Source organism: Gadus chalcogrammus, chromosome 21, assembly GCF_026213295.1.
Source record: "Gadus chalcogrammus isolate NIFS_2021 chromosome 21, NIFS_Gcha_1.0, whole genome shotgun sequence".
Classification (NCBI taxonomy): domain Eukaryota; kingdom Metazoa; phylum Chordata; class Actinopteri; order Gadiformes; family Gadidae; genus Gadus; species Gadus chalcogrammus.
The window spans coordinates 2,752,295-2,774,341 of record NC_079432.1 but is presented as its reverse complement, the minus strand read 5'-3'; the positions used below and the strand labels follow the sequence as shown (position 1 = coordinate 2,774,341).

At 49.3% G+C, this 22,047-nt stretch overlaps 1 protein-coding gene across 1 annotated transcript; it reads right to left on the bottom strand.

Moving 5' to 3' along the window:
* Positions 1 to 202: 202 nt before the first annotated feature.
* On the bottom strand, positions 203 to 11,909 carry LOC130374880 (uncharacterized). The gene is made up of 2 exons (XM_056581858.1): positions 11,745 to 11,909; positions 203 to 910 (listed from the first exon to the last, which is right to left on the bottom strand). Exons 1-2 carry the CDS (start codon positions 11,907 to 11,909, stop codon positions 203 to 205), a joined length of 873 nt encoding a protein of 290 aa, XP_056437833.1.
* Between the last annotated feature and the right edge of the window lie 10,138 nt (positions 11,910 to 22,047).

Here is a 22,047-nt window from a genome sequence, read left to right as displayed (position 1 = left end):
GGTTTGTCTCTCTTCGGTCTCTGGGGGTCTGGGCTCTGGGGGTCTGGGGGTCTGGACTCTGGGGGTCTAGCTCTGGGGGTCTGGCTCTGGGGGCTGGGGGTCTAGCTCTGGGGGTCTGGACTCTGGGAGTCTAGCTCTGGGGGTCTAGCTCTGGGGGTCTGGACTCTGGGAGTCTAGCTCTGGGGGTCTGGACTCTGGGAGTCTAGCTCTGGGGGTCTGGACTCTGGGGGTCTAGCTCTGGGGGTCTGGACTCTGGGAGTCTAGCTCTGGGGGTCTGGGGGTCTGGACTCTGGGAGTCTAGCTCTGGGGGTCTAGCTCTGGGGGTCTGGACTCTGGGAGTCTGGCTCTGGGGGTCTTGGGGTCTGGGGGTCTGGCTATGGGGGTCTTGGGGTCTGGACTCTGGGGGTCTGGCTCTGGGGGTCTGACTCTGGGGTCTGGCTCTGGGGGTCTGGGGGTCTGGACTCTGGGGGTCTGACTCTGGGGGTCTGACTCTGGGGGTCTGTGGGTCTGTCTCTGGGGGTCTGGCTCTGGGGGTCTGGTTCTGGGGGTCTGGCTCTGGGGGTCTAGCTCTGGGGGTCTGGCTCTGGGGGTCTAGCTCTGGGGGTCTGGCTCTGGGGGTCTGGCTCTGGGGGTCTGTGGGTCTGGCTCTGGGGGTCTGGCTCTGGGGGTCTGGCTCTGGGGGTCTAGCTCTGGGGGTCTGGCTCTGGGGGTCTAGCTCTGGGGGTCTGGCTCTGGGGGTCTGACTCTGGGGGTCTGGACTCTGGGGGTCTGGCTCTGGGGGTCTGGCTCTGGGGGTCTGGCTCTGGGGGTCTGACTCTGGGGGTCTGGACTCTGGGGGTCTGACTCTGGGGGTCTGGCTCTGGGGGTCTGACTCTGGGGGTCTGGACTCTGGGGGTCTGGCTCTGGGGGTCTAGCTCTGGGGGTCTGACTCTGGGGGTCTGGACTCTGGGGGTCTGGACTCTGGGGGTCTGGGGGGTAGTGCGTCCAGTCTGGGCGGGGTCCAGACGGCGTCGTGTCTGGCTTTGTGAATCAGGGCTGATGATGAAGGAGACCAATGGAGACTTCGTGGCAGCTTTGGCTCCACACCATGAGCCAACAGAGGGATCAGAGGGACGGTGGACGGGCGTGTTACAGAGCGCTGAGCCCTCACAATGCTCTACACACTCAACACACTGGAACAACAAACAACGACGGCACTTGACCTTTTAAAACCAATAATTCACGGACCTTTAATAGGAGTCTGAGGTTGGAGCCCAAACTGGGGGGAAGAATCCCAGCACTAAACTAACTACATGAAACAAAGAGGATTAAAACGTGGCCTCATGAAATCCTTTGAATTCAATTAAACACTCTCGTTAGAGAGTCAGAGATGGGGATGGTCTGAGCTGCACTGCATATCTTACAGTATCTAGTACGACGGTATCTTATAGTATATCTATCAGTATCTAGTAATATATATAACGGTATCTTGTAGTATATCTAACAGTATCTAGTAGTATATTAGATACTGTTTTTGCATACGTTTCCTTTTACTAATCTATTATTTTATTTTATTGTGACAATGTTTTTATGTGACGCACTTTGAGACTGCCTTGTGTATGAAAAGTGCTACATAAATAAAGTTGCCCTGCCTATATGCAACCGTATCTAATAGTGTATCTCATAGTATCACAGATAGCGGGGGTGGTGTTGAGCGTGGGGGGGGGCGGTGATTCCGCGGCTCTTCCTAGGTTCTTCCAGCGCTCCCCCGGGTGCCCAGCGGTCTGTAACCAACGAGAACATCGCCTCCTGAACGGCAGCTCCTGGCCCCCAGCAGCCGTCCGCACCCCGGCTCCTGAACTCTCTCGATCGGCGCTGATGCGAACGCGGCGATGAGGTCTTCAGCGAGCAGCGGCGCCTAATGGAAAACTATCAAACGTAATGATCGATAATTGGAGAATTTACGGAGAGTGGACGAGTGGGAAAGCAGAGCATCTGTGGAAGGAGACCGTGGAATGGAAACGTCTGGAGGGCCAGGAGAGCGGAGCAGGGGGTCGTGTGAGGCTGTGTGTGTAGCACGGTGTGTAGCACGGTGTGTAGCGCGGTGTGTAGCGCGGTGTGTAGCGCTGAGCTCGGGTGTGTGTAGCGCTGTGTGTAGCGCTATGCCTAGCGCTGTGCCTGGCTGTGCATTGCGCTGTGTGTAGCGCTGAGCCCGTTGTTAGCCTGTAGCTTCCCGTCCTGGCGTGTCTGGGGACTAGTAGAAGGGTCCTGAAGGAGATCAGCCAGGCTCGCCTCGTTTCCTTTTATCGTGTAGTTAAACCTGCCATTGCCACTGTGGTTCACCAGGATTAAAAATCATTCAAAACATAATAAAACTCAGTCGTCCGTGCTGCAGAACACCCAGAAAGAGTTTCAGTCGGATGGAGAGAAAGGCGGGAAAATCAAATAACAAACAAAATTGCTGTCTAGCAAAAAAGTTCCGTAGCAAAAAAAGAATGCAAGCTTGGCATTTATAATGCGGCCATTTTGAATTGAGAATCCCGTCTAAAGGAGCTGCCTCAGAGCCATCATTCATAATACTCGTACAGAGTCGCTCACCAGCTTCCACAAAGAACTCGACTCTCACTTGTTCAGAGTTCACCTACACTCTGCATAGCCTCTGACCCAACCCTCCTATCACGCACTTATTGTGTGTTGTACGTCCTGGCACCTAATGTACGCACTTATTGTATGTTGTATTTAGTAATCAGACTTAGTTATGTTATGTCTTATCCTAGCTACTTTTCGTTGTGTCGGGGAATCTGTTAACCTATAGCGATTGTTTGTGCTTGGCACTTGGTTCTATGAACATCCTTACTGTACCGACAGAGACGTATTGTTTCTCTTTGTAAGTCGCTTTGGATAAAAGCGTCTGCTAAATGCCCTAGATGTAAATTGGCCATTACCAGAGATCTAAAGTGTAGCGGTCAGTGTCTGGTACATAAGAAGTTATTCATGTGTGGATGGAACGCCACCTGAAGGTTGAGTTCTTCCTCCAGTTACAGAACAAACTTTTAAGTCCCCCGTCATCGATGTGTTAAGCGGAGCTGTCATCCTGGTTCACCGTAACGTGTTTCCATCTGTCAGTCGGCCCCCACGCAGCGTCGTGGCCCTTAGGTCTCGACCCACATGCTTCTCCGCGCGAACACACACACACATACACACACAGAGCATCAGACGCCACTGCTACACACACAACAAGAGTCCCTGCTGCTGTTGACCAATCAGACACCACCGCTACACACACAACCAGAGTCCCTGCTGCTGCTGTCCAATCAGGCTCCTGGGTCCTCTCTCCCAAGGGGTGTGTGGCTGGGAGAGATCAGAGAGGAAGTCGTTTAGCGTGTGAAGGTGAAAGCCCATCATTGATTCTGTGTGCTCTCTCCACGCCCACGATGGCGGCTTTTGTCCAGCGCTTCTCCTAAACTTCTCATTAATTACCGCAGGCGTTTAGTCTGGCCCGGGGCCAGAGCACACAGTATTTATCACTTTTACATACAAATGAAGTGGAAAAATACAGAGTGGCTCGCCTAGCGAGCAAACACCGATCAGATGTGTTCAAATATATTCATCCCTCTTTGGGTTATTTATTTACCTTTCCGGAGCACGCTTCAATGAAATGGACTGTGTGCAAATACGACCTCACTAAGTCCATCCATCTGTGTTTTCTTTGTAATGTTTTTTTGCTACTGGTCCTACTATTGGTTAGGATCTTTGACCACCGCAGTGAAGGTTCTGGGTTCGATCTCCCATGTCAGCAGTCTACCTGTCGGCCTCCTAGAGTATCATGACCCCTCACCCCTACCTGCTCATTATGATCCATTCATGAGTGGAGAATCTACTGGCCAGGCAGTTAATATACAATGTTTTCACCTGCAAACGGTCCGATCTGGTCTGCTGCTTTGAGAAGAGCATCTGTATATGAATATGAATATGAATAATGATGTTGATATCTTGGGGGTGGTTGTAAGATGTCTGAGACGAGTGAGTCTGTTGCTTGTTGTAAAGTGAGGCAGTTCTCCGCTGCGGTTGGAGTTTACATCATGAGGCTTATTCAGTAATCAGTTAACCTTTACCTTCCCCTTCCTAAGGGGACAGGTTTAAACCAACGTCAGTGTTCTGAAAGTCTATTATGGTGAAGTCGATATATATTTATAGTGTTGACAGAACGTATAGCTGTTGCTATGGCCGATGCCTATATGTTGAATAAAGTACATGATTAATCTGTATCTTTTTAATATAGGCAGATATTAATGTATACATATTAAAAGGTATTCTATATGGTAATGTATTGAGATATATAATTCATCGTTCCATTGAAACTTCCCCTAAAGCGTTAAATGTAGCCTGCTGCTGAAAATGACTTCTGAGGTATTCTGGTATCTTAGAAATCCAGAAAGAACCGGAACTGCTCAGAACTTATACAATGATCATAGGTGTCCGTCTCTCGTTCTCTCTCTGGGTTCTTTCCCTCTGTCTATGGCTTGGTCCCTCTCTCCCTCTTTTACCTCACTCTCTCTTCCTCTTTTCTCTCTCTCGCCCTCTTTACTCTCGCTCTCGCTCTCGCTCATTAATGTTGTGAAGAGGCGCTGTATTGCTCTTAGCTTTCCATTAGTCCTGATAACGTGTGTCCATCTCCTCCTAGATTAGATTTGAAATGAGAAAACATGTTGTCATTAATCATCCGTCCTCTTGTTCTGTTGACAAACTGTTTGAATCCCCAGCCAATCAGAGCGAGCGAGACAGGCTGTGACACTATCGGAGGGATGGAGGGACCAGAGTGGCGTGCCCTCTGGCCAGGGCACCGTAGAGCAGAGGAGGATTGTGGGTAGTGGACATGGTGGTGATTAGCTTTGTAAGCTTTGACAGGGATGCTAGCCTGCACCCCCCCCCCCCCCCCCCCCACACACACACACACACATCTCTGTTAAGACATACCTGTCAACCAAACCTGATGTGTGACTATGTTTCTACAGTACAGTCTGTCTGATTGACGCGTGGTGTGCATTGTGTGTGTGGTGGTATTGCCATTGTCAGGTGCTCTATTTAACAATGTGCCTAGAAGGTGGTGTGTCTGGATGTGAGTGTGTGTGTGTGTGTGACTGTGTGTGCGTGAGTGAGCAGCTGTAATATCATTATTATTTATTCTTCTTCATAGATCCCCCCCCCTCCGCATCCCACGGCAGCATAAGGTACCGTGCGTTCTGCTGCGGAGCCGAAAGTGGGTCACGCCGCATGCAGCAGCCAGCGCTGCAGTCAGCGGGGGCTAGGGGGGTTGGGAGGGGGGGGGCTTGGTGCTGTGGACCCCCGCTGGAAATGCGCTTCTGCAGCATTTCAGAGCTCAGCTGCTGCTGCTGCTGCGTGCACACTCGCTGCGGTGCACGCTCGCTCCGTGCACGCTCGCTCCGTGCACGCTCGCTGCGTGCATGCTGGCTGCAGTGCACTCCAGCATCTCTACGTCCTCAGAGCCGTGCGTCGTGGGAACCCCCCCCGGCCCCCCCCCCCCACTATTGTGTTGGGATCAAAGCGGCTGCTTATTTTAGTATCACTTGTGTACGAGTTTATCTCTGTGATGCCTTTTGTAAAAAGCACGGACCACGGTATGAATGTGAGGATGATAATCAGACTGTTTGGCTCTGCTGGAGTTCTGTGTATTCTAGCAGGAGGGGCTCTGGTGTAGCGCTGTGCGAAACCCAACAGAAATGCGCCGAACCCCAGGGGGAATATATATTTTGGTGCAAAGTCTCAGATCCCCGCGATTACAGCGCGCTGACCTCGTTTTAACCTCGCCGCTTCCCTCAAGGCTCCTCACACGTTCTCCCCGTGTCTTTTGAAGTTGTAGTCATTACCGCCCGGGAGCCAAATTAACAACACGGAGACGGAAATTGAAAACAACTGCTTTGTGATAATATTTGCGTGGTTGAATGTGCGGTTTCGGCGCTGTTCTCCTTAGCCACGTGGTCCTCCTCGTGAGAGTTCTTAAAGCAGGGTTCCAACGGTTTGGCTTCAAACGCTCGGAGTGGCCGGGGAACACTCTGGTCTGCTGCAGCTCAGAGTCCTGCATCTGGAGCCTGTTTATGTCCCTTCTCTTATCACGTCTCTCGGTTAATGCTGTGCTGCAGGTAGGATGTACGGAGGCGTATTGAGAGGGAGCAGAAGAGAAAGGGCCATCCCTCTCTGTTCCCTCCAACGTGGAGACGAGCAGCATCAGCAGGTGTGATGGCGCTACCGTAACCATGTTATCCTAACCCAGCCAGCCACGGCGACGGAACTTAGGTTTTTAGGACAGGATGGAAAGACCGCAACACTCAGTAGATGTACTTTTGATTCTGTGATTACGGTGTATATTGTGTAGCCTTTTTAGAGTTAGGGCTAGGGGTTTGATTCCCTCCAGAAAGTGTTTACGCCCCCGCAGATAAAATGACATGAACCAAATTGCCATATTGAATTATATATTTATTGATGACAAGAGCACCAAAAGGGAAGACTGTTGTTGCACAGTTTTCCAGGTACTTGGCACCCAGCTGTTAGCAACGACCACTCTCATTGGAACCGCTACTTTAAGAATGATGTGACGTGTTCCGATGTGACCGTGTTCCGATGTGACGTGTTCCGATGTGACCGTGTTCCGATGTGACGTGTTCCGATGTGACCGTGTTCCGATGTGACGTGTTCCGATGTGACGTGTTCCGATGTGACCGTGTTCCGATGTGACCGTGTTCCGATGTGACCGTGTTCCGATGTGACCGTGTTCCGATGTGAACGTGTTCCGATGTGGCGTTTTCGTTTTTTGGCGTTGCTTCAGTATGGCTATGGAGATGTGTATGCAGGTATGAATTGGCGTTGGTGGCATACGCTAACACTAGCGAACACAAGCTCGGTGAGCTAGCGACGACAGAAGGTTTTCCAGGGGCTGGCAGGAGGAGGGGTGCAGGTATTCGGGGGTGCAGAGCTACCAGCCCTATCCATCTGAGAGACACTTTAATTCCCTCCCTCTCCTCCCAGCGATGACGCATCTCTGCGTTCCGCAGCGCTCGCGGTTTGAGCTTCACTCAGACGCCACCAGATACTTTGTAATTGGACCGCCGTAATTGAGTTTGTGTCGAGGCTGGACGCAGCCGGAGCCCAGACATGGCTCCGCAAGGGGCCGGGGGGGGGGGGGGGGAGGGAGGGCAGGGGGGTGGGGGGGGGAGCCGGTTGGAGCGGAGGGGTTGTGGGTTTCTTCAGTTGGAGTGACAGTGATGCAAAGCCGCAGGAGCATCCAGCGCAGCGGCCATTTAAACGTTTTGGGGGATTGAAATGAAAGGTGACACACGAGTGGGAAGTGGAGTGCGCCGCCGCCGCCGCCTCTCTCTGGGCGCTTTGTAATTAACTGGGAGCAGACAGGAACACAATTAATACGGGGCCGTGTTGACGACTCCGTTTGGATCCCATCCCGTGCAGAGGGCCTGTTGTCGGGCGACGCCGGCCCTCTGACACTCCCTCCGCCAGGCGCTCTAACGGCGGCCCTGTTGGGACCGCCAGCAGAGTTATCCTGCTGGGGGATTAAATCTGTCTTTGAAAGCAGCGGGCCACCAGGTGGTGGGGTCATAAAACACGGTGACAAATCGCTTTTGCTTTAATGAAAGTACCTCCCATAAATCTCTACAAGTATGATTACGTCCTGTGTCGGGCGGCGCGAGGGCGTGACATAATGTGATCGACTGATCGCTGGTCCGACCGCACCACTTGTGACCGGGGCGTTTCCAGGGTGCCCCTTTCAGCGAGGCAACTCTCTGCCAAGGGAAGCCCGGCTGGGCGAGACTTTGATGAAGTGCCGTCGAGGAGGGACCAGACGGGTGACTCCGCAAACACCAGCACTGTGACGACAGGCATGTGTCTGCTGTGGTCGTCCAGTATTAGTTGTGCTGGGTTTCTACGGACGAGATGGAGGGTAGAGAGAGAGAGGTGGAGCACAGGACGGAATCAAACCCGCGGACGCTAACATTGCCTATATGGCTAACAAGCTGTTCTTTAAGGAATGAACCGCTCTGTTCTGTAGAGAGTGAACCGCCCTGTTCTGTAGAGTGAACCGCTCTGTTCTGTAGAGAGTGAACCGCTCTGTTCTGTAGAGTGAACCGCTCTGTTCTGTAGAGAGTGAACCGCTCTGTTCTGTAGAGTGAACCGCTCTGTTCTGTAGAGAGTGGACCGCTCTGTTCTGTAGAGATTGAACCGCTCTGTTCTGTAGAGAGTGAACCGCTCTGTTCTGTAGAGTGAACCGCTCTGTTCTGTAGAGATTGAACCGCTCTGTTCTGTAGAGAGTGAACCGCTCTGTTCTGTAGAGTGAACCGCTCTGTTCTGTAGAGAGTGAACCGCTCTGTTCTGTAGAGAGTGAACCGCTCTGTTCTGTAGAGAGTGAACCGCTCTGTTCTGTAGAGAGTGAACCGCTCTGTTCTGTAGAGTGAACCGCTCTGTTCTGTAGAGAGTGGACCGCTCTGTTCTGTAGAGAGTGGACCGCTCTGTTCTGTAGAGAGTGAACCGCTCTGTTCTGTAGAGAGTGAACCGCTCTGTTCTGTAGAGCGTGGACCGTGATGCTGCAGCTCTGGGTCTCCGCCCCAGGTCCGGTCAGCGTTTAAAGCCCAGCCAACGGTCCGCTGCAGGGCCTGTCCTGGCCCCCGGCCCGGTGGGTCGGTGGGGGGGGGGGGGGGGTCGCGGCCCTGAGGAGCCACTCCCGGCCCTGGAGCAGAGGGTAGTTGGGTCTGAGCCCTGGCTGCCCATTCGGCCGTGACCGACTCTGCTGTCCGGAGTCACGCTGAATACAAACGCAGGCGCACACGCGTGCACACGCACACACGCACAAACGCACAGGCACACAGACAGATTAGAGCATCCTCCTCCAACTGGTCGCCACGGACCGCCGGGATTCAGCCAGAGTTTAGCTGCCCTGCTGTCGGCCCTCAGACCGGTGGTTACCGGCACCATGGTCACCGGACCACTTTAGCTTTTGATCTGGTCTCGGTTTCACATCGAGGAACGCACTCACACTCACATACACACACTCACACACACTCACACACACACCCACACACTCGCACAGTAAAGCAGTTTTTCCCCTGCGCTCAGCAAGATCTCAGTACAGACAGCAGTCCCCCGGCACCCCCCCCCCCCCCCCCCCCCCCCCTGGGTCTCCCGGGAGCAGGCAGTGGTTGGGCGGCTGTGCTATGTAGTCCATCTCCCCGGGGGGGTGGTATTTGTGCCACTCGCTACCTCAGTGTAACATATTAATCCTCATTAGGGGCTCGCCTCGCTCTCATTGGCTGCTCTCTGAAGGGTGGGCTCTACAGGGGGGTGAGATCACTGCTGCCTGGGGGAGGGGGACTCCCCCAACGTGGGAGGAACACAGGAGCAGAGGGCTATGATGGCAGTACCTGAGACCAATGTGGTACTGCTGTGATAGGCAGTACCTGAGACCAATGTGGAACTGCTGTGATAGGCAGTACCTGAGACCAATGTGGTACTGCTGTGATAGGTAGTACCTGAGACCAATGTGGTACTGCTGTGATAGGCAGTACCTGTGACCAATGTGGTACTGCTGTGATAGGAAGTACCTGTGATCATTAAGGGTCTGATAGGCAGTAGCTGTGATCAATGAAGTATTGGTGTGATAGGCAGTACCTGTGATCAATATTAGTGTGATGGGTAGTAGCTGTGATCAATAATGGTGTGTTAGGCAGTACCTGAGGCTGTGATCAATAAGGGTTTGATGGGTAGTACCTGATCAATGCTTTAGTGTATTACGGCGTAAGATGTAGGATGACAGGGCTGGGCCAAAATGAATATCTCCATATGTTTTTACTATATCTCGATACACGATATATATCTCGATATATTTTGAAACTCCTCTAGAGCACATCATAAATGCTCGATTCAACCATGTCTGGCATAATGTTACGTCAGTAATAATTCTAGTATTACTGAAACATAAGTCTGCATGTAGATTACATGAAACAACATATTGTTTAAACTCATTAGTGCTTTCTATTGGAACAATTTAGAACTTGCACATAAGAAAAGGAAAATCGCAGCAAGTTAGATTTACCAACACAGCATTTATTCAAACCGTTAATTATTTATTAACAGTTTGAATAATAATTATTATATATACACTGCCAGACGAAGGATCCAGTGCTATTCTTTTTCCGAAAGAATAGCAGTTTCTCAGTTTCCATCCTTTTTTCTCTCTCTGGCTGTTCTCACTCACCGGTCGGAGGTACAGACACCTACAGCAGCGCGCCTTCCAGACTACGTCACACACGCGCGTCCATGAGAATCTCGTGGACTCGCAATGGGCGGGGGGAGTGAGTGTGTTTAGAGAGCCACAGGAAAGAGCGAGAGTAGGGAACGCTGTGCGTTAAACAAACCCCGAGAAGCCCAATCCCTATGAGCTCCCCACGCTACGGCCATCCGGAGGCGCACAGAGCTTTTGGCCGTGATATTATATAAACAATTATATTATATTATATATTATATATAGAGCTCCGGGAGTCGCAAACGGCAACAATCACGTCACATGCTGCAGTTGCCCCCGGACTCCACTGCACCGAGTTTGACGGTTGAACGCTGGTTGGCTGTTACGTTACACATGTCACTCAGTGGCCACGCTGTTGAACGCTGATTGGCTGTCATCACGCGAAATTCGCATCGTTCACTTTGTATGAGATCTTGTCGCCCCGTCGCGTGAAAGCACGAGTATGCCGGCGGCGGCAAAAAGAAACATTGCGTGCGAATTTGTATTCGATGTTCGCGACAGGGGCATTTTAAAGATCCCCTGGAGAACATCTCGCGATGCATCGCATATATTCGATATATCGCCCAGCCCTAGGATGACATTATTTTGTCTTCTGGCTCTGCAGTGATTTTTGCGAACGTCTGCGAAAGTTCGGTGGATTTTAGGCTAGCATCCATGTTGTGGGAGGAGTCAATGGTGGAGTATTACTCGTCGCGATGAGGCACGGCTAGATGTAGATACATAAGGAGGGACAGTTGGTAGTATAGTTTGTACTCTAGTCTTGGGTTAGATCGATGGTAATTTTATGATGGTAAATAATACATTAGTGTGTTGGGAGGGTGGAGGGGCTTTTATTATGACAGGTAGGTAGAGTAGGAGTCTGCCAGCCGCTGTTGTGGAGCTCTTCAGTGTTTGGTTCTTGGTGCTGCTGCTGTGCCGCCTCCATGTCCCTCACACGATTAAAGAAGAGGCTTCTCCTCATCCAACAATCCAATGTTGTTTCTCCGGGGGGGGGGGGGGGGGGGGGGGGCGGCTGGCGGCTGGCGGTGTGTGTGCGTTTGAGAGTATGCGTCCTGTATGAAGGTGTGTGTGTGTACATTGTGTGCATTTGTGAGTATGCGTGCTATATGAAGGTGTGTGCGTGTGTGTACATTGTGTGCATTTGTGAGTATGCGTGCTATATGAAGGTGTGTGTGTGTGTGTGTGTGTGTGTGTGTGTGTGTGTGTGTGTGTGTGTGTACATTGTGTGCACTTGAGAGTATGCGTGCTGTATGACTGCATGCTCGTGTGTGTGACGGTGTCCTCCCAGCGTCTGGGACCCGCTCCAGTTCTCCAGCCTTGACCAGGTACTCCTCACATCAGCGCTAAACAAGATGGATGCTTCAGAGCCCCGCTGAGACAATGCTTTGGTCTCCAACTTCACAACATTCCAAGGGTTGGGCGCGTTTCAATGTTTCACTGGCAACTCTGAGAACCCCCGGCTCTCCTGGCCAGAGACGGGCGGCGTGCGCGAGAAGAGACGCCGGTGCCAAACGCCGGCGGCCTGCGTGCGGCCGACGTCTGGATAATTAGCTGTCACACGTCCTCTTAGCGCTGTCGTTAGCGGGCGCGTCCCGGCCGTCATCGTGAGGATCCAGACGCTCTAAATGCAGCGCTCTGCTCCTCAGATCAAAGCTCCTTGGTTCAGGTTTATTTATTATTTTGCCGCTCTTCAGGCGGCGTTTTCGCGGCGCGTCTCCGAGCCGTGATGCGTCGAGAGGTGAAGCGAACGGGGCTGACGCCTCCAAATTAAAGGTGACGCAGGCTGGTAATGAGCTAGGGGTTATGGGTAATAAATAACTGCCACTGCCTCCAATTTCCCTAAACAAGGTTATGTCTTTTTTCTCCATTGTGTGGGTGTGTGTGTGTGTGTGGGTGGGTGTGTGTGTGTGTGGGCGTGTGGGGGTGTGGGGGTGGTGTTCTGGGGAGTGAGTGATATGCATGGCTTACTTCTGTAATTGTCTTGGTGCCTTGGACCCCAAAGACGGACACCGCAATCTCTGCAGCCCCGGTAATGTAGTATGTGCCAAAAAAAGTCTTCAGAAGCGAATTATCGCCCTGCTCTCTGCTAGGCCAGCACCCCCCCCTCCCACCTCCCACCTACAGCCCCCCCCACCCTCCCCCCACCCCTGGGAGCCGGCCCCCCCTTCGGTTCACCCTGGACTCATTGGGCGAGATGTGAAGTATGCAGTAGAAGGTGTCAGATGTTGGGTGTGAACTGCACAGCGCTGGAGATGTTGAACCTGGTGTTATGAGGTTCTCTATAATGGATGAGAAGAGGTAATAAGGCTTATGAGTCACTCACTGCCCAGAGACCGCTGGACTCTTGCTTCTATGACTATATGGATTATGGATATTTTCCCCGTTATCTTCTAATGAGAATAAAGATGATCTAATATTAACACAATGTTAATACATATCTTACATTGAATACATTAGAAACAATATTGGATTCATGTTTCTGAAAGCCAATTTCCTGTCCCCCTTACCAAAGTGTAAGTTTAGTGCAAACTGGTATGTTCCAACATGTACAACGGCGTGTAGGCTGAACTCAACGCAGGTGCTCTCCAGTAGGCACCAGTGTAACACGACTGACCTCCTGGAGTATAGCCGACTGGAGGTGGAGGCTTTCTAATGTTTGTACTGTAGCGTTTCGTATCTCGGAAGGCATCCAGCTGGCCACATTTTTATATCCCTAATCCCGTTATTTGCGTATCCGCTTTTTTCATCCCAGTGAATTTTTGAACTTTTAATAGCTACTTATTGCTTTCAAGGATTAGCATTGTTGAGGATGTAATGGGATTTAGCCTGGTGTCCCAGTTCAGCTCACTTGAACACCAGGGCAGGCTTAGCCATGTGACCATTACACTTTAATTATGATATTTTAGTACCAAAATAATAAAAACTATCATTATGAAATGAAGTGGTTTCAGGAATAATCTCTGGTGCTGCCGTGGACGGCGGAGCCGAGTGTGGGCGTTTTACTAATGGCTTCTGTTGCTAATTAGATGCTCAGAGCTGCTTCTGAGAGAGGGGGACTCTGGCGTTGTTTAGTCAACGAGGAACCCATGATGGAGGATGATGGTTCCTACCCTCGTCACCTTCTCTGCTCTGAATAATTAATGTACACCCTGTGGAGCTCAGATATGTATGCCATCTTACCACAGTCGATGCACCTAGCTCATAATGTATATACACTACAGTCTATACTCCTAACACCTGTATATACACTTACTAGAATCTTTACACCTAGCTCCCAGTGTATATACACTAACTAGAGTCTATACATCTAGCTCCTAGTGTATATACTACAGTCTATACACCTAGCTCACTGTGTATATACTACAGTCTATACACCTAGCTCCTAGTGTATATACTACAGTCTATACATCTAGCTCCTAGTGTATATACTACAGTCTATACACCTAGCTCACAGTGTATATACTACAGTCTATACACCTAGCTCACAGTGTATATACTACAGTCTATACACCTAGCTCACAGTGTATATACTACAGTCTATACACCTAGCTCACAGTGTATATACTACAGTCTATACACCTAGCTCACAGTGTATATACTACAGTCTATACACCTAGCTTCCAGTGTATATACTACAATCTATGCATCTAGCTCACAGTGTATATACTACAGTCTATACACCTAGCTTCCAGTGTATATACTACAGTCTAGTCTATACACCTAGCTTCCAGTGTATTGGTATTTTTGCTGCTCTGTACTTGTGACACGTGCAATGACAATAAAGTCTCTATTCTAACTGCAGTCTATACACCTAGCTCACAGTGTATGTACACTAACTACAGGCTATATACACCTAGCTCCCAGTGTATACACTAACTACAGTCTATACACCTTTTTCCTAGGTATATATTCCAAGCACCGGATCCGATTTGGATGGGAGCGTTGGTATTGTTTGGTTGATCTTCCTGAGTGATCATCATATCGTCGCTGAGGCGTGCGTGTCATTTCCTGCTGCCGAAGACATCATTAATGGAGGTTGATTGAGTGGAGGTTTCATTCCCTCCCCCACATCTCCATTTATTTCCTGGGCTGTGATTTCCTCTTTCTGGAAGGTGAAGATTCAGCCACATGTCGACTATTAGTGACGCACGCCTTCTTTAATTAAACCATCATGGAGCGTGTATTCAAATGAAGCTCCACCAGCCACGGTCGTCACCAGCCCTTTGATACGCCCCATGTTCAAATGGCCTACCTTCTGCCCTCATTTGGCCCCCAGCATTCTGTAGTTGATTATGGATTGAAACGTGATGTGTCTGCCAATTTTTAGTTAGAGATGGACACACACAGACACACACACACACACACACACACACACACACACACACACACACACACACACACACACACACACACACACACACACACACACACACACACACACACACACACACACACACACTGATGTATACATACACAAACACTCACAATGGTGGTCTTTAATCTGGGTGGTCCCTCTGTTGGTTGAGGTCCAGATCCTAGTCTTGGTTGTGGTCCTGATCCTAGTTTTGGTTGAGGTCCAGATCCTGGTCTTGCTTGTGATCCAGATCCTGGTGTTGGTTGAGGTCCAGATCCTGGTCTTGCTTGTGATCCAGATCCTGGTGTTGGTTGAGGTCCAGATCCTAGTCTTGGTTCAGGTCCAGATCCTGGTCTTGCTTGTGATCCAGATCCTAGTCTTGGTTGAGGTCCAGATCCTAGTCTTGGTTGAGGTCCAGATCCTAGTCTTGGTGGAGGTCCAGATCCTAGTGTTGGTGGAGGTCCAGATCCTAGTCTTGCTTGAGGTCCAGATCCTTGTCTTGCTTGTGGTCCAGATCCTAGTGTTGGTTGTGGTCCAGATCCTGGTCTTGCTTGTGGTCCAGCTCATAGTGTTGGTTTTGGTCCAGTCTTGTGCTCAACACCCTTCATGGTGCGAGGCCTCTAAAACCCACATGCTCCTCGTGGAGGAGCAGCATGTGGAAGAACTCCTCTGATGCTGTAGAGGGCTCTGAGTGGGGGTCCTGAATCGCTTCATCATGGTGGGAACCTCTTGAAAAGACGTTTGATCCGTCATGCAGACTATGAAGGAGGTGCAGCGTCGGTATTCCTTAAGAATCGCTGAGTCAGTGGATGTGGAACAAGGAATGTGAGTTTCTCTTCATTGTATCTTTGGATAAAAGCATCTTCTGAATGTAAATGTAATATTGGATGAGTGATAGGATATGAACAGTAAATACTTAATATTGGATGTGTGATTGGATTTGAACTGTACATACCTAATATTGGGGATGTTTTATTGGATTTGAACAGTTAATACAGAATAAGTCCTTTTTTGGTTGTGTGATTGTGTAATCAAAATACTGAATTAGTTATAGTGGCTGTGATCATGTTATATTGGGGATTTCGGATTTGTGATTGTGTCAACAGTAAATACAAAAATATAACTGCAAGCGGTGATTAACGGGGTCCGAGCAAAATTAAAAGTCAAGAACACACTAATGGTAGATATATAAATATGACATATTATTATGAATTCCTCAAGTAAATTAAGGGCTTTCTTAATACCTGAAACATCTTTGAAACTCTGGGGAAATTAAACATTTGTAGTCAAGAATACTAAAGGAAGAAATATAAATGTGACAGAGTTAATTATGAAGGAAAAATGGTTAACGAAGAAGTTCCCCTTAATGCCATACTGTGTCTTGGCAGTCAGATTCTTGGAAACTAATGAGCCGGAATGTTGATTGCCTGATGAATTTCAGGTGCTGTTCAATGTTGTGTTTCTTAAATGAGTGGCAATGACAGAATGTCATGTTCAGCTTGTTCATAATGCTCTAATCAGGATTCAAACTCTCAACCTAAGGATCGCCAGTACAAGGCAATATCCCATTGAGCCACTGACATTCCTGAACTGTGTGAAACCTCATTCACATGGTGAAAATGTCTATTGTTCAGCACAGAACATCAAGAAAACTCCAAGCACACATTTCACAAGAGAATTAAGGGCTTTCTTAAAAGAGTACATTGTGGACGATTGGGCTTTTTCTATGAAATTGTGGGAAAAGTAAACATTTTTAGAGCAGAAGACCAGGGTGAAAAAGATGCATCGGATTTTAGAGATTAATATGATGAAAGAATTTTGAATCCAGGACAGTCAATCTGGTAAGGAGAAATAAGGCTGGTTCATAATTTTTTTAAACAGCGCCACCTTTGAGTGCAGTACCACATTTTGGGTTTATTGGGGTATTGGTATCTACCTAATAATAGTCGTATGTTTTTTTTTATACAATAACAAAATGGTGAAAGTGATATTGGTGCAGTGTGTTTAGAAGTCATCTTGGGGATGTGTGATTGGAAGGCGTATTGGGGATGTGTGATGAAATTATATTTTGGATGTGTGATGATAAATCATATTGGGGATTGGAGTGATATTGGGGATGTGGGATTGGAGTGATAGTGGGGATATGGGATTGGAAGGTGTATTGGTATGTGTGATTGGAGTGATATTGGATGTGTGATTGGAGAGATATTGGATGTGTGATTGGAGTGATATTGGATGTGTGATTGGAGTGATATTGGGGATGTGGGATTGGAGTGATATTTGGGATATTTGATTGGAAGGTGTATTGGTATGTCTGATTGGAGTGATATTTGGGATGAGTGATATTGGGGATGTGTGATTGGAGTGATATTGGATGTGTGATTGGAGTGATATTGGGGATGTGTGATTTGAGTTATATTGGATGTGTGATTTGAGTTATATTTGGGATGTGTGATTTGAGTTATATTTGGGATGAGTGATATTGGGGATGTGTGAATGGAGTGATATTGGATGTGTGATTGGAGTGATATTGGGGATGCGTGATTGGAGTGATATTTGGGATGAGTGATATTGGGGATGTGTGATTGGAGTGATATTGGATGTGTGATTTGAGTTATATTGGATGTGTGATTTGAGTTATATTTGGGATGTGTGATTTGAGTTATATTTGGGATGAGTGATATTGGGGATGTGTGAATGGAGTGATATTGGATGTGTGATTGGAGTGATATTGGGGATGCGTGATTGGAGTGATATTTGGGATGAGTGATATTGGGGATGTGTGATTGGAGTGATATTGGATTCGTGATTGGAGTGATATTGGGGATGTGTGATTGGAGTGATATTGGATGTGTGATTGGAGTGATATTGGGGATGTGTGATTTGAGTTATATTTGGGATGAGTGATATTGGGGATGTGTGATTGGAGTGATATTGGATTCGTGATTGGAGTGATATTGGGGATGTGTGATTGGAGTGATATTGGGGATGTGTGATTTGAGTGATATTGGATTTGTGATTGGAGTGATATTGGGGATGTGTGATTGGAGTGATATTGGATTCGTGATTGGAGTGATATTGGGGATGTGTGATTGGAGTGATATTGGATGTGTGATTGGAGTGATATTGGATGTGTGATTGGAGTGATATTGGATGTGTGATTGGAGTGATATTGGATGTGTGATTGGAGTGATATCGGATGTGTGATTGGAGTGATATCGGGGATGTGTGACGGGGTCAGCCTCCTCTGCCACGGCGGTGGTGTTGAGCGTTAAAGTGGTCTTCCGGCTGGTGGTTGTGGTCCTAATGTAAGGATGTGCTGGCGGGCCCCTGTGTAATGAGCCCCTCTATCAGCGCTCAGACTGCTCTCAGGATTGCTCAGGGACGGCCGCTCTCCACACGAGGCCGGGCTGATGGAGGGGGCCGGCCGACAGCCCCCAGCAGCAGACAGGACGCCCAAATGAGACGGGGAGGGATCCGAATAATCAGAAGGACCCGCCACACCACGCTGTGGTGGAGGCTCCGGGTCAGGGCCCCTCGGAGACGGATGGGTCGGCTTCTCTTCCTCTATTCTCTCTTTCATGCTTTCGTCGTTGTTTTTTTTCACATTCTCCGTGCACTCTTTCTTTCGCTCACTTTCTCTTTTCCCAACTTCTCCTCAACATCAAGCGCCGGTGTTTCCACCGACGGGCGGGGGGGGGCGCGGGCTTCCGTGACCTTTCACTACAGGCTGTTCCATGGTCTGCGGTTGCCACAGCAACCCTGATGATGAGTGGGGGAGGGGAGAGAGGGTGTGGATGGACGGGTTGGTCTGGTTACATTGTAGAACAGTCTCCTGGTTCTCCTGTAATGTCGCGGTGCTGGGGCAGTGCGTGCCTGCCTGTACACCACAGCCACCTCTTGGCCTTGTAGAACATCCTGTGAGTGGTGCGGCCGTCGCTCCCTTCCTGACCTCTGACCCCCACCGCCGTGAGTCCTCTTGGCTCAGGATCCTCCGCAGTCTGACGGCCGGGGGACCCTCATAACCACTGGCGTGTCGTGGTCTTAATCCCTGAGCCCAGTGCTTTACAGCGGCCCATGTTTCAGGAGAGTATTATTAGACGCTCCCCAAATGATACAGGAATTAAGTCTCTGGATTTCTGGCTAATCCTCTCAGTGTGGAGGGAATGAGTTTCAGACCCTTCTGAACATTTCTTTAGAGTGATTGCGATTGTAATGTTATTGTATATATTTGATGTCTTTTTTATATTTATATTGCATAAAGCACATTCAGTTCCTCACTGCGTCGGTCCACTTTATTCTCAAGCATTTCATCCAATGCTGCTGAACATTAAGTCAAACAATATTCCAGAGGTGCTCTATACCGTGTGGGCATGAGTTTCACTTCCCAGAAGTGGTTTTCTAATCTCGTCAGTGAGCAGTAATGCGGTTTAACCGGGGGTCTCCAGGAGACCCGGTCCTCCTGGTGTGGACCTCGCGGTGGTCCGCCCTAACCGGGGGTCTCCAGGAGACCCGGTCCACCTGGTGTTGACCACGCGCCGTGGTCCGCCCTAACCGGGGGTCTCCAGGAGACCCGGTCCTCCTGGTGTGGACCTCGCGGTGGTCCGCCCTAACCGGGGGTCTCCAGGAGACCCGGTCCTCCTGGTGTTGACCACGCGGTGGTCCGCCCTAACCGGGGGTCTCCAGGAGACCTGGTCCTCCTGATGTGGAACAGACGCTATGAGCTGAGGACTGCAGCGGGTGGTCCTAGACCTGGACTATTTAGACCTGGACTATTTAGACCTGGACTATTTAGACCTGGACTATTAAGACCTGGACTATTTAGACCTGGGCTACCTAGACCTGGACCAGCTGGACCTGGACCACCTAGACCTGGACCAGCTAGACCTGGACTTCTCACACATCTGCTGGTAATGAATCTAGCTTAGTAAACGCCCTCCCCGTAGCCAATACCAATGAGGCCTAATGATTTCTAGACGGCTCAGTTTTAAATCAGTCATTGTCCTTCCAGCCAGGGGAATGGATTAATGTTATTCAGCCATTAATCAGTGGATTTGTGTTGTTGTTTGAGTCATCTGAACGCCTCAGGAGTGACCACAGCCCCGAGGGTCTTTATGGACCCGGAAGGACCTCAGAAGAACAGACCTTTTAATGTGACGCTATCTTCTAGTAGATCAGATTAATGCTGAACAACATGTGGACCATCATACAAGGGGCTTCCTGAATACATGCTGCACGCAGTGGGTTCATACTTCACACACAGTGGGTTCATAGTACATAAATACTTCACATATGTGCAGTGTGTTCATATGTGCATACACAGCCAGTGTGTTCATAGGTGCACACACAGCCAGTGTGTTCATGCATGCGTGATAAGCCCTGCTGGCTGTATCCCCTGGTCTGCCTTTAGACCCTCAGGTCCAGGTGGTCTTCCTTTAGACCCTCAGGTCCTGGTGGTCTGTCTTTAGATCCTCAGGTCCAGGTGGTCTGTCTTTAGACCCTCAGGTCCAGGTGGTCTTCCTTTAGACCCTCAGGTCCTGGTGGTCTGTCTTTAGATCCTCAGGTCCAGATGGTCTGTGTTCAGACCCTCAGGTCCAGGTGGTCTTCCTTTAGACCCTCAGGTCCTGGTGGTCTGTCTTTAGACCCTCAGGTCCAGGTGGTCTTCCTTTAGACCCTCAGGTCCAGGTGGTCTTCCTTAAGACCCTCAGGGCCCCTGGAGGACTGACCGCTTCACCTCGTAAGGGGCTGGGCTCCTTGGCAGCCATGGTGGTTGGTGAACACACACACACACACACACACACACACACACACACACACACACACACACACACACACACACACACACACACACACACACACACACACACACACACACACACACACACACACACACACACACACACACACACACAGCCCGCTCGCTGCTCCCCCACCAGGTACTCCACACGTCACTTAGAGTTCGGATGAATGCGTCACATCTCTGCACGCTCAACTGTGTATGCGCACGTACACACACGCACGCACAGGATGACCAGTTTTGGCGTACAGCTGTGTTATCCTGACGGGCTTCCTGCTGATGCTAGCGTTCATCAGAGAGCCCTGAGGGCGGCCACGCTAACCGTGTAGCACGCCACCTGCTAGCGTGACTCAGCGTTATATAAACCCTGCCGCTCGTGCCCCCCGCACACACACACACACACACAGTGATGTTAGCTTAGCTTAGCTTCGTTGACGTCTTTTCACCTTACCTTGACTTTGGAAAGAGTGAGCGTCTGTTGTGTAAACGACCTCAACTCGACTCAAGGCATTGAACTTAGAAGTGTTGAACGTGATCAGGTTTAAATTGGGCTGGTGTCGTTTAAAGGCTCCCTCTCTAAGCGTTGGAAAGCGTGAGGCTGTTTACCTGGACAGGTAAGGCGTGTTGACACTAATAAACGAGTTGACACCGGTGAAGAGCCGTCTGTTTGGTCAACAACAGAGCAATCAGGGGGGGACTCTTTTACAGGGCAAACTCCCGCCAAAATGCAGTCCAATATTTGATATGCTAATATTGTTTTGAGTAATCATCTCCCCCCTCCGGACCCCAGACCGGTAAACAAATAGGAATCGTGCATCTAAACGATTTCAAGAGCACTTCGACGCCTCTTTCAGATGATTCTGCGGGGACGGTTGTTGTTGCAGTTTTGTTTATTAATTAACATTCAGTTGTTGACCTGCGTGTGTGAAGTTTGCTAGTTGGCTAATATTCCAATAAACGCCTCAGTTCTGAGCGCGGCGGCGTTAGCGTTGAGCCGAGTGGAGCCCGCCATAGAGTTGGAGCTGTTTGTTTTTCATTAACTTTTGATTACAGTTTGATTTGGTGTGGGCGCGACAAGAGCTGGCTTGTAAGATGTTAATTCAATAATTTAATGAGATAATACCTGCAGTATATTGACCAAAGAAAGCTGCTCTACTGAGATTGTTTTCAGGGTTCAGGGCAGAGACACGTGGTCATTTTATTTTTCCATTTCAAGATGTTTGTTTACCAAGAATGCCTGGATGAAATATGAATCATGAATTTTAATGAGAAGAAGCCAGGCTATGATACTGATGATTATAGTGATTATCAGAGACACATATTGACTTTTTGGAATTATTTTGCATTGATTTTTTTATAATCATTTTGCATATTTATTATAATTTGATTATTTATGACATTTTGTGTGTGTGTGTGTGTGTGTGTGTGTGTGTGTGTGTGTGTGTGTGTGTGTGTGTGTGTGTGTGTGTGTGTGTGTGTGTGTGTGTGTGTGTGTGTGTGTGCGCGCGTACACACACACTTTCTTTCATTTGCGTTTTATTTGTCTTCATTTCTGACCTATACAATTAATCTGTATTTAACATTGAGTTT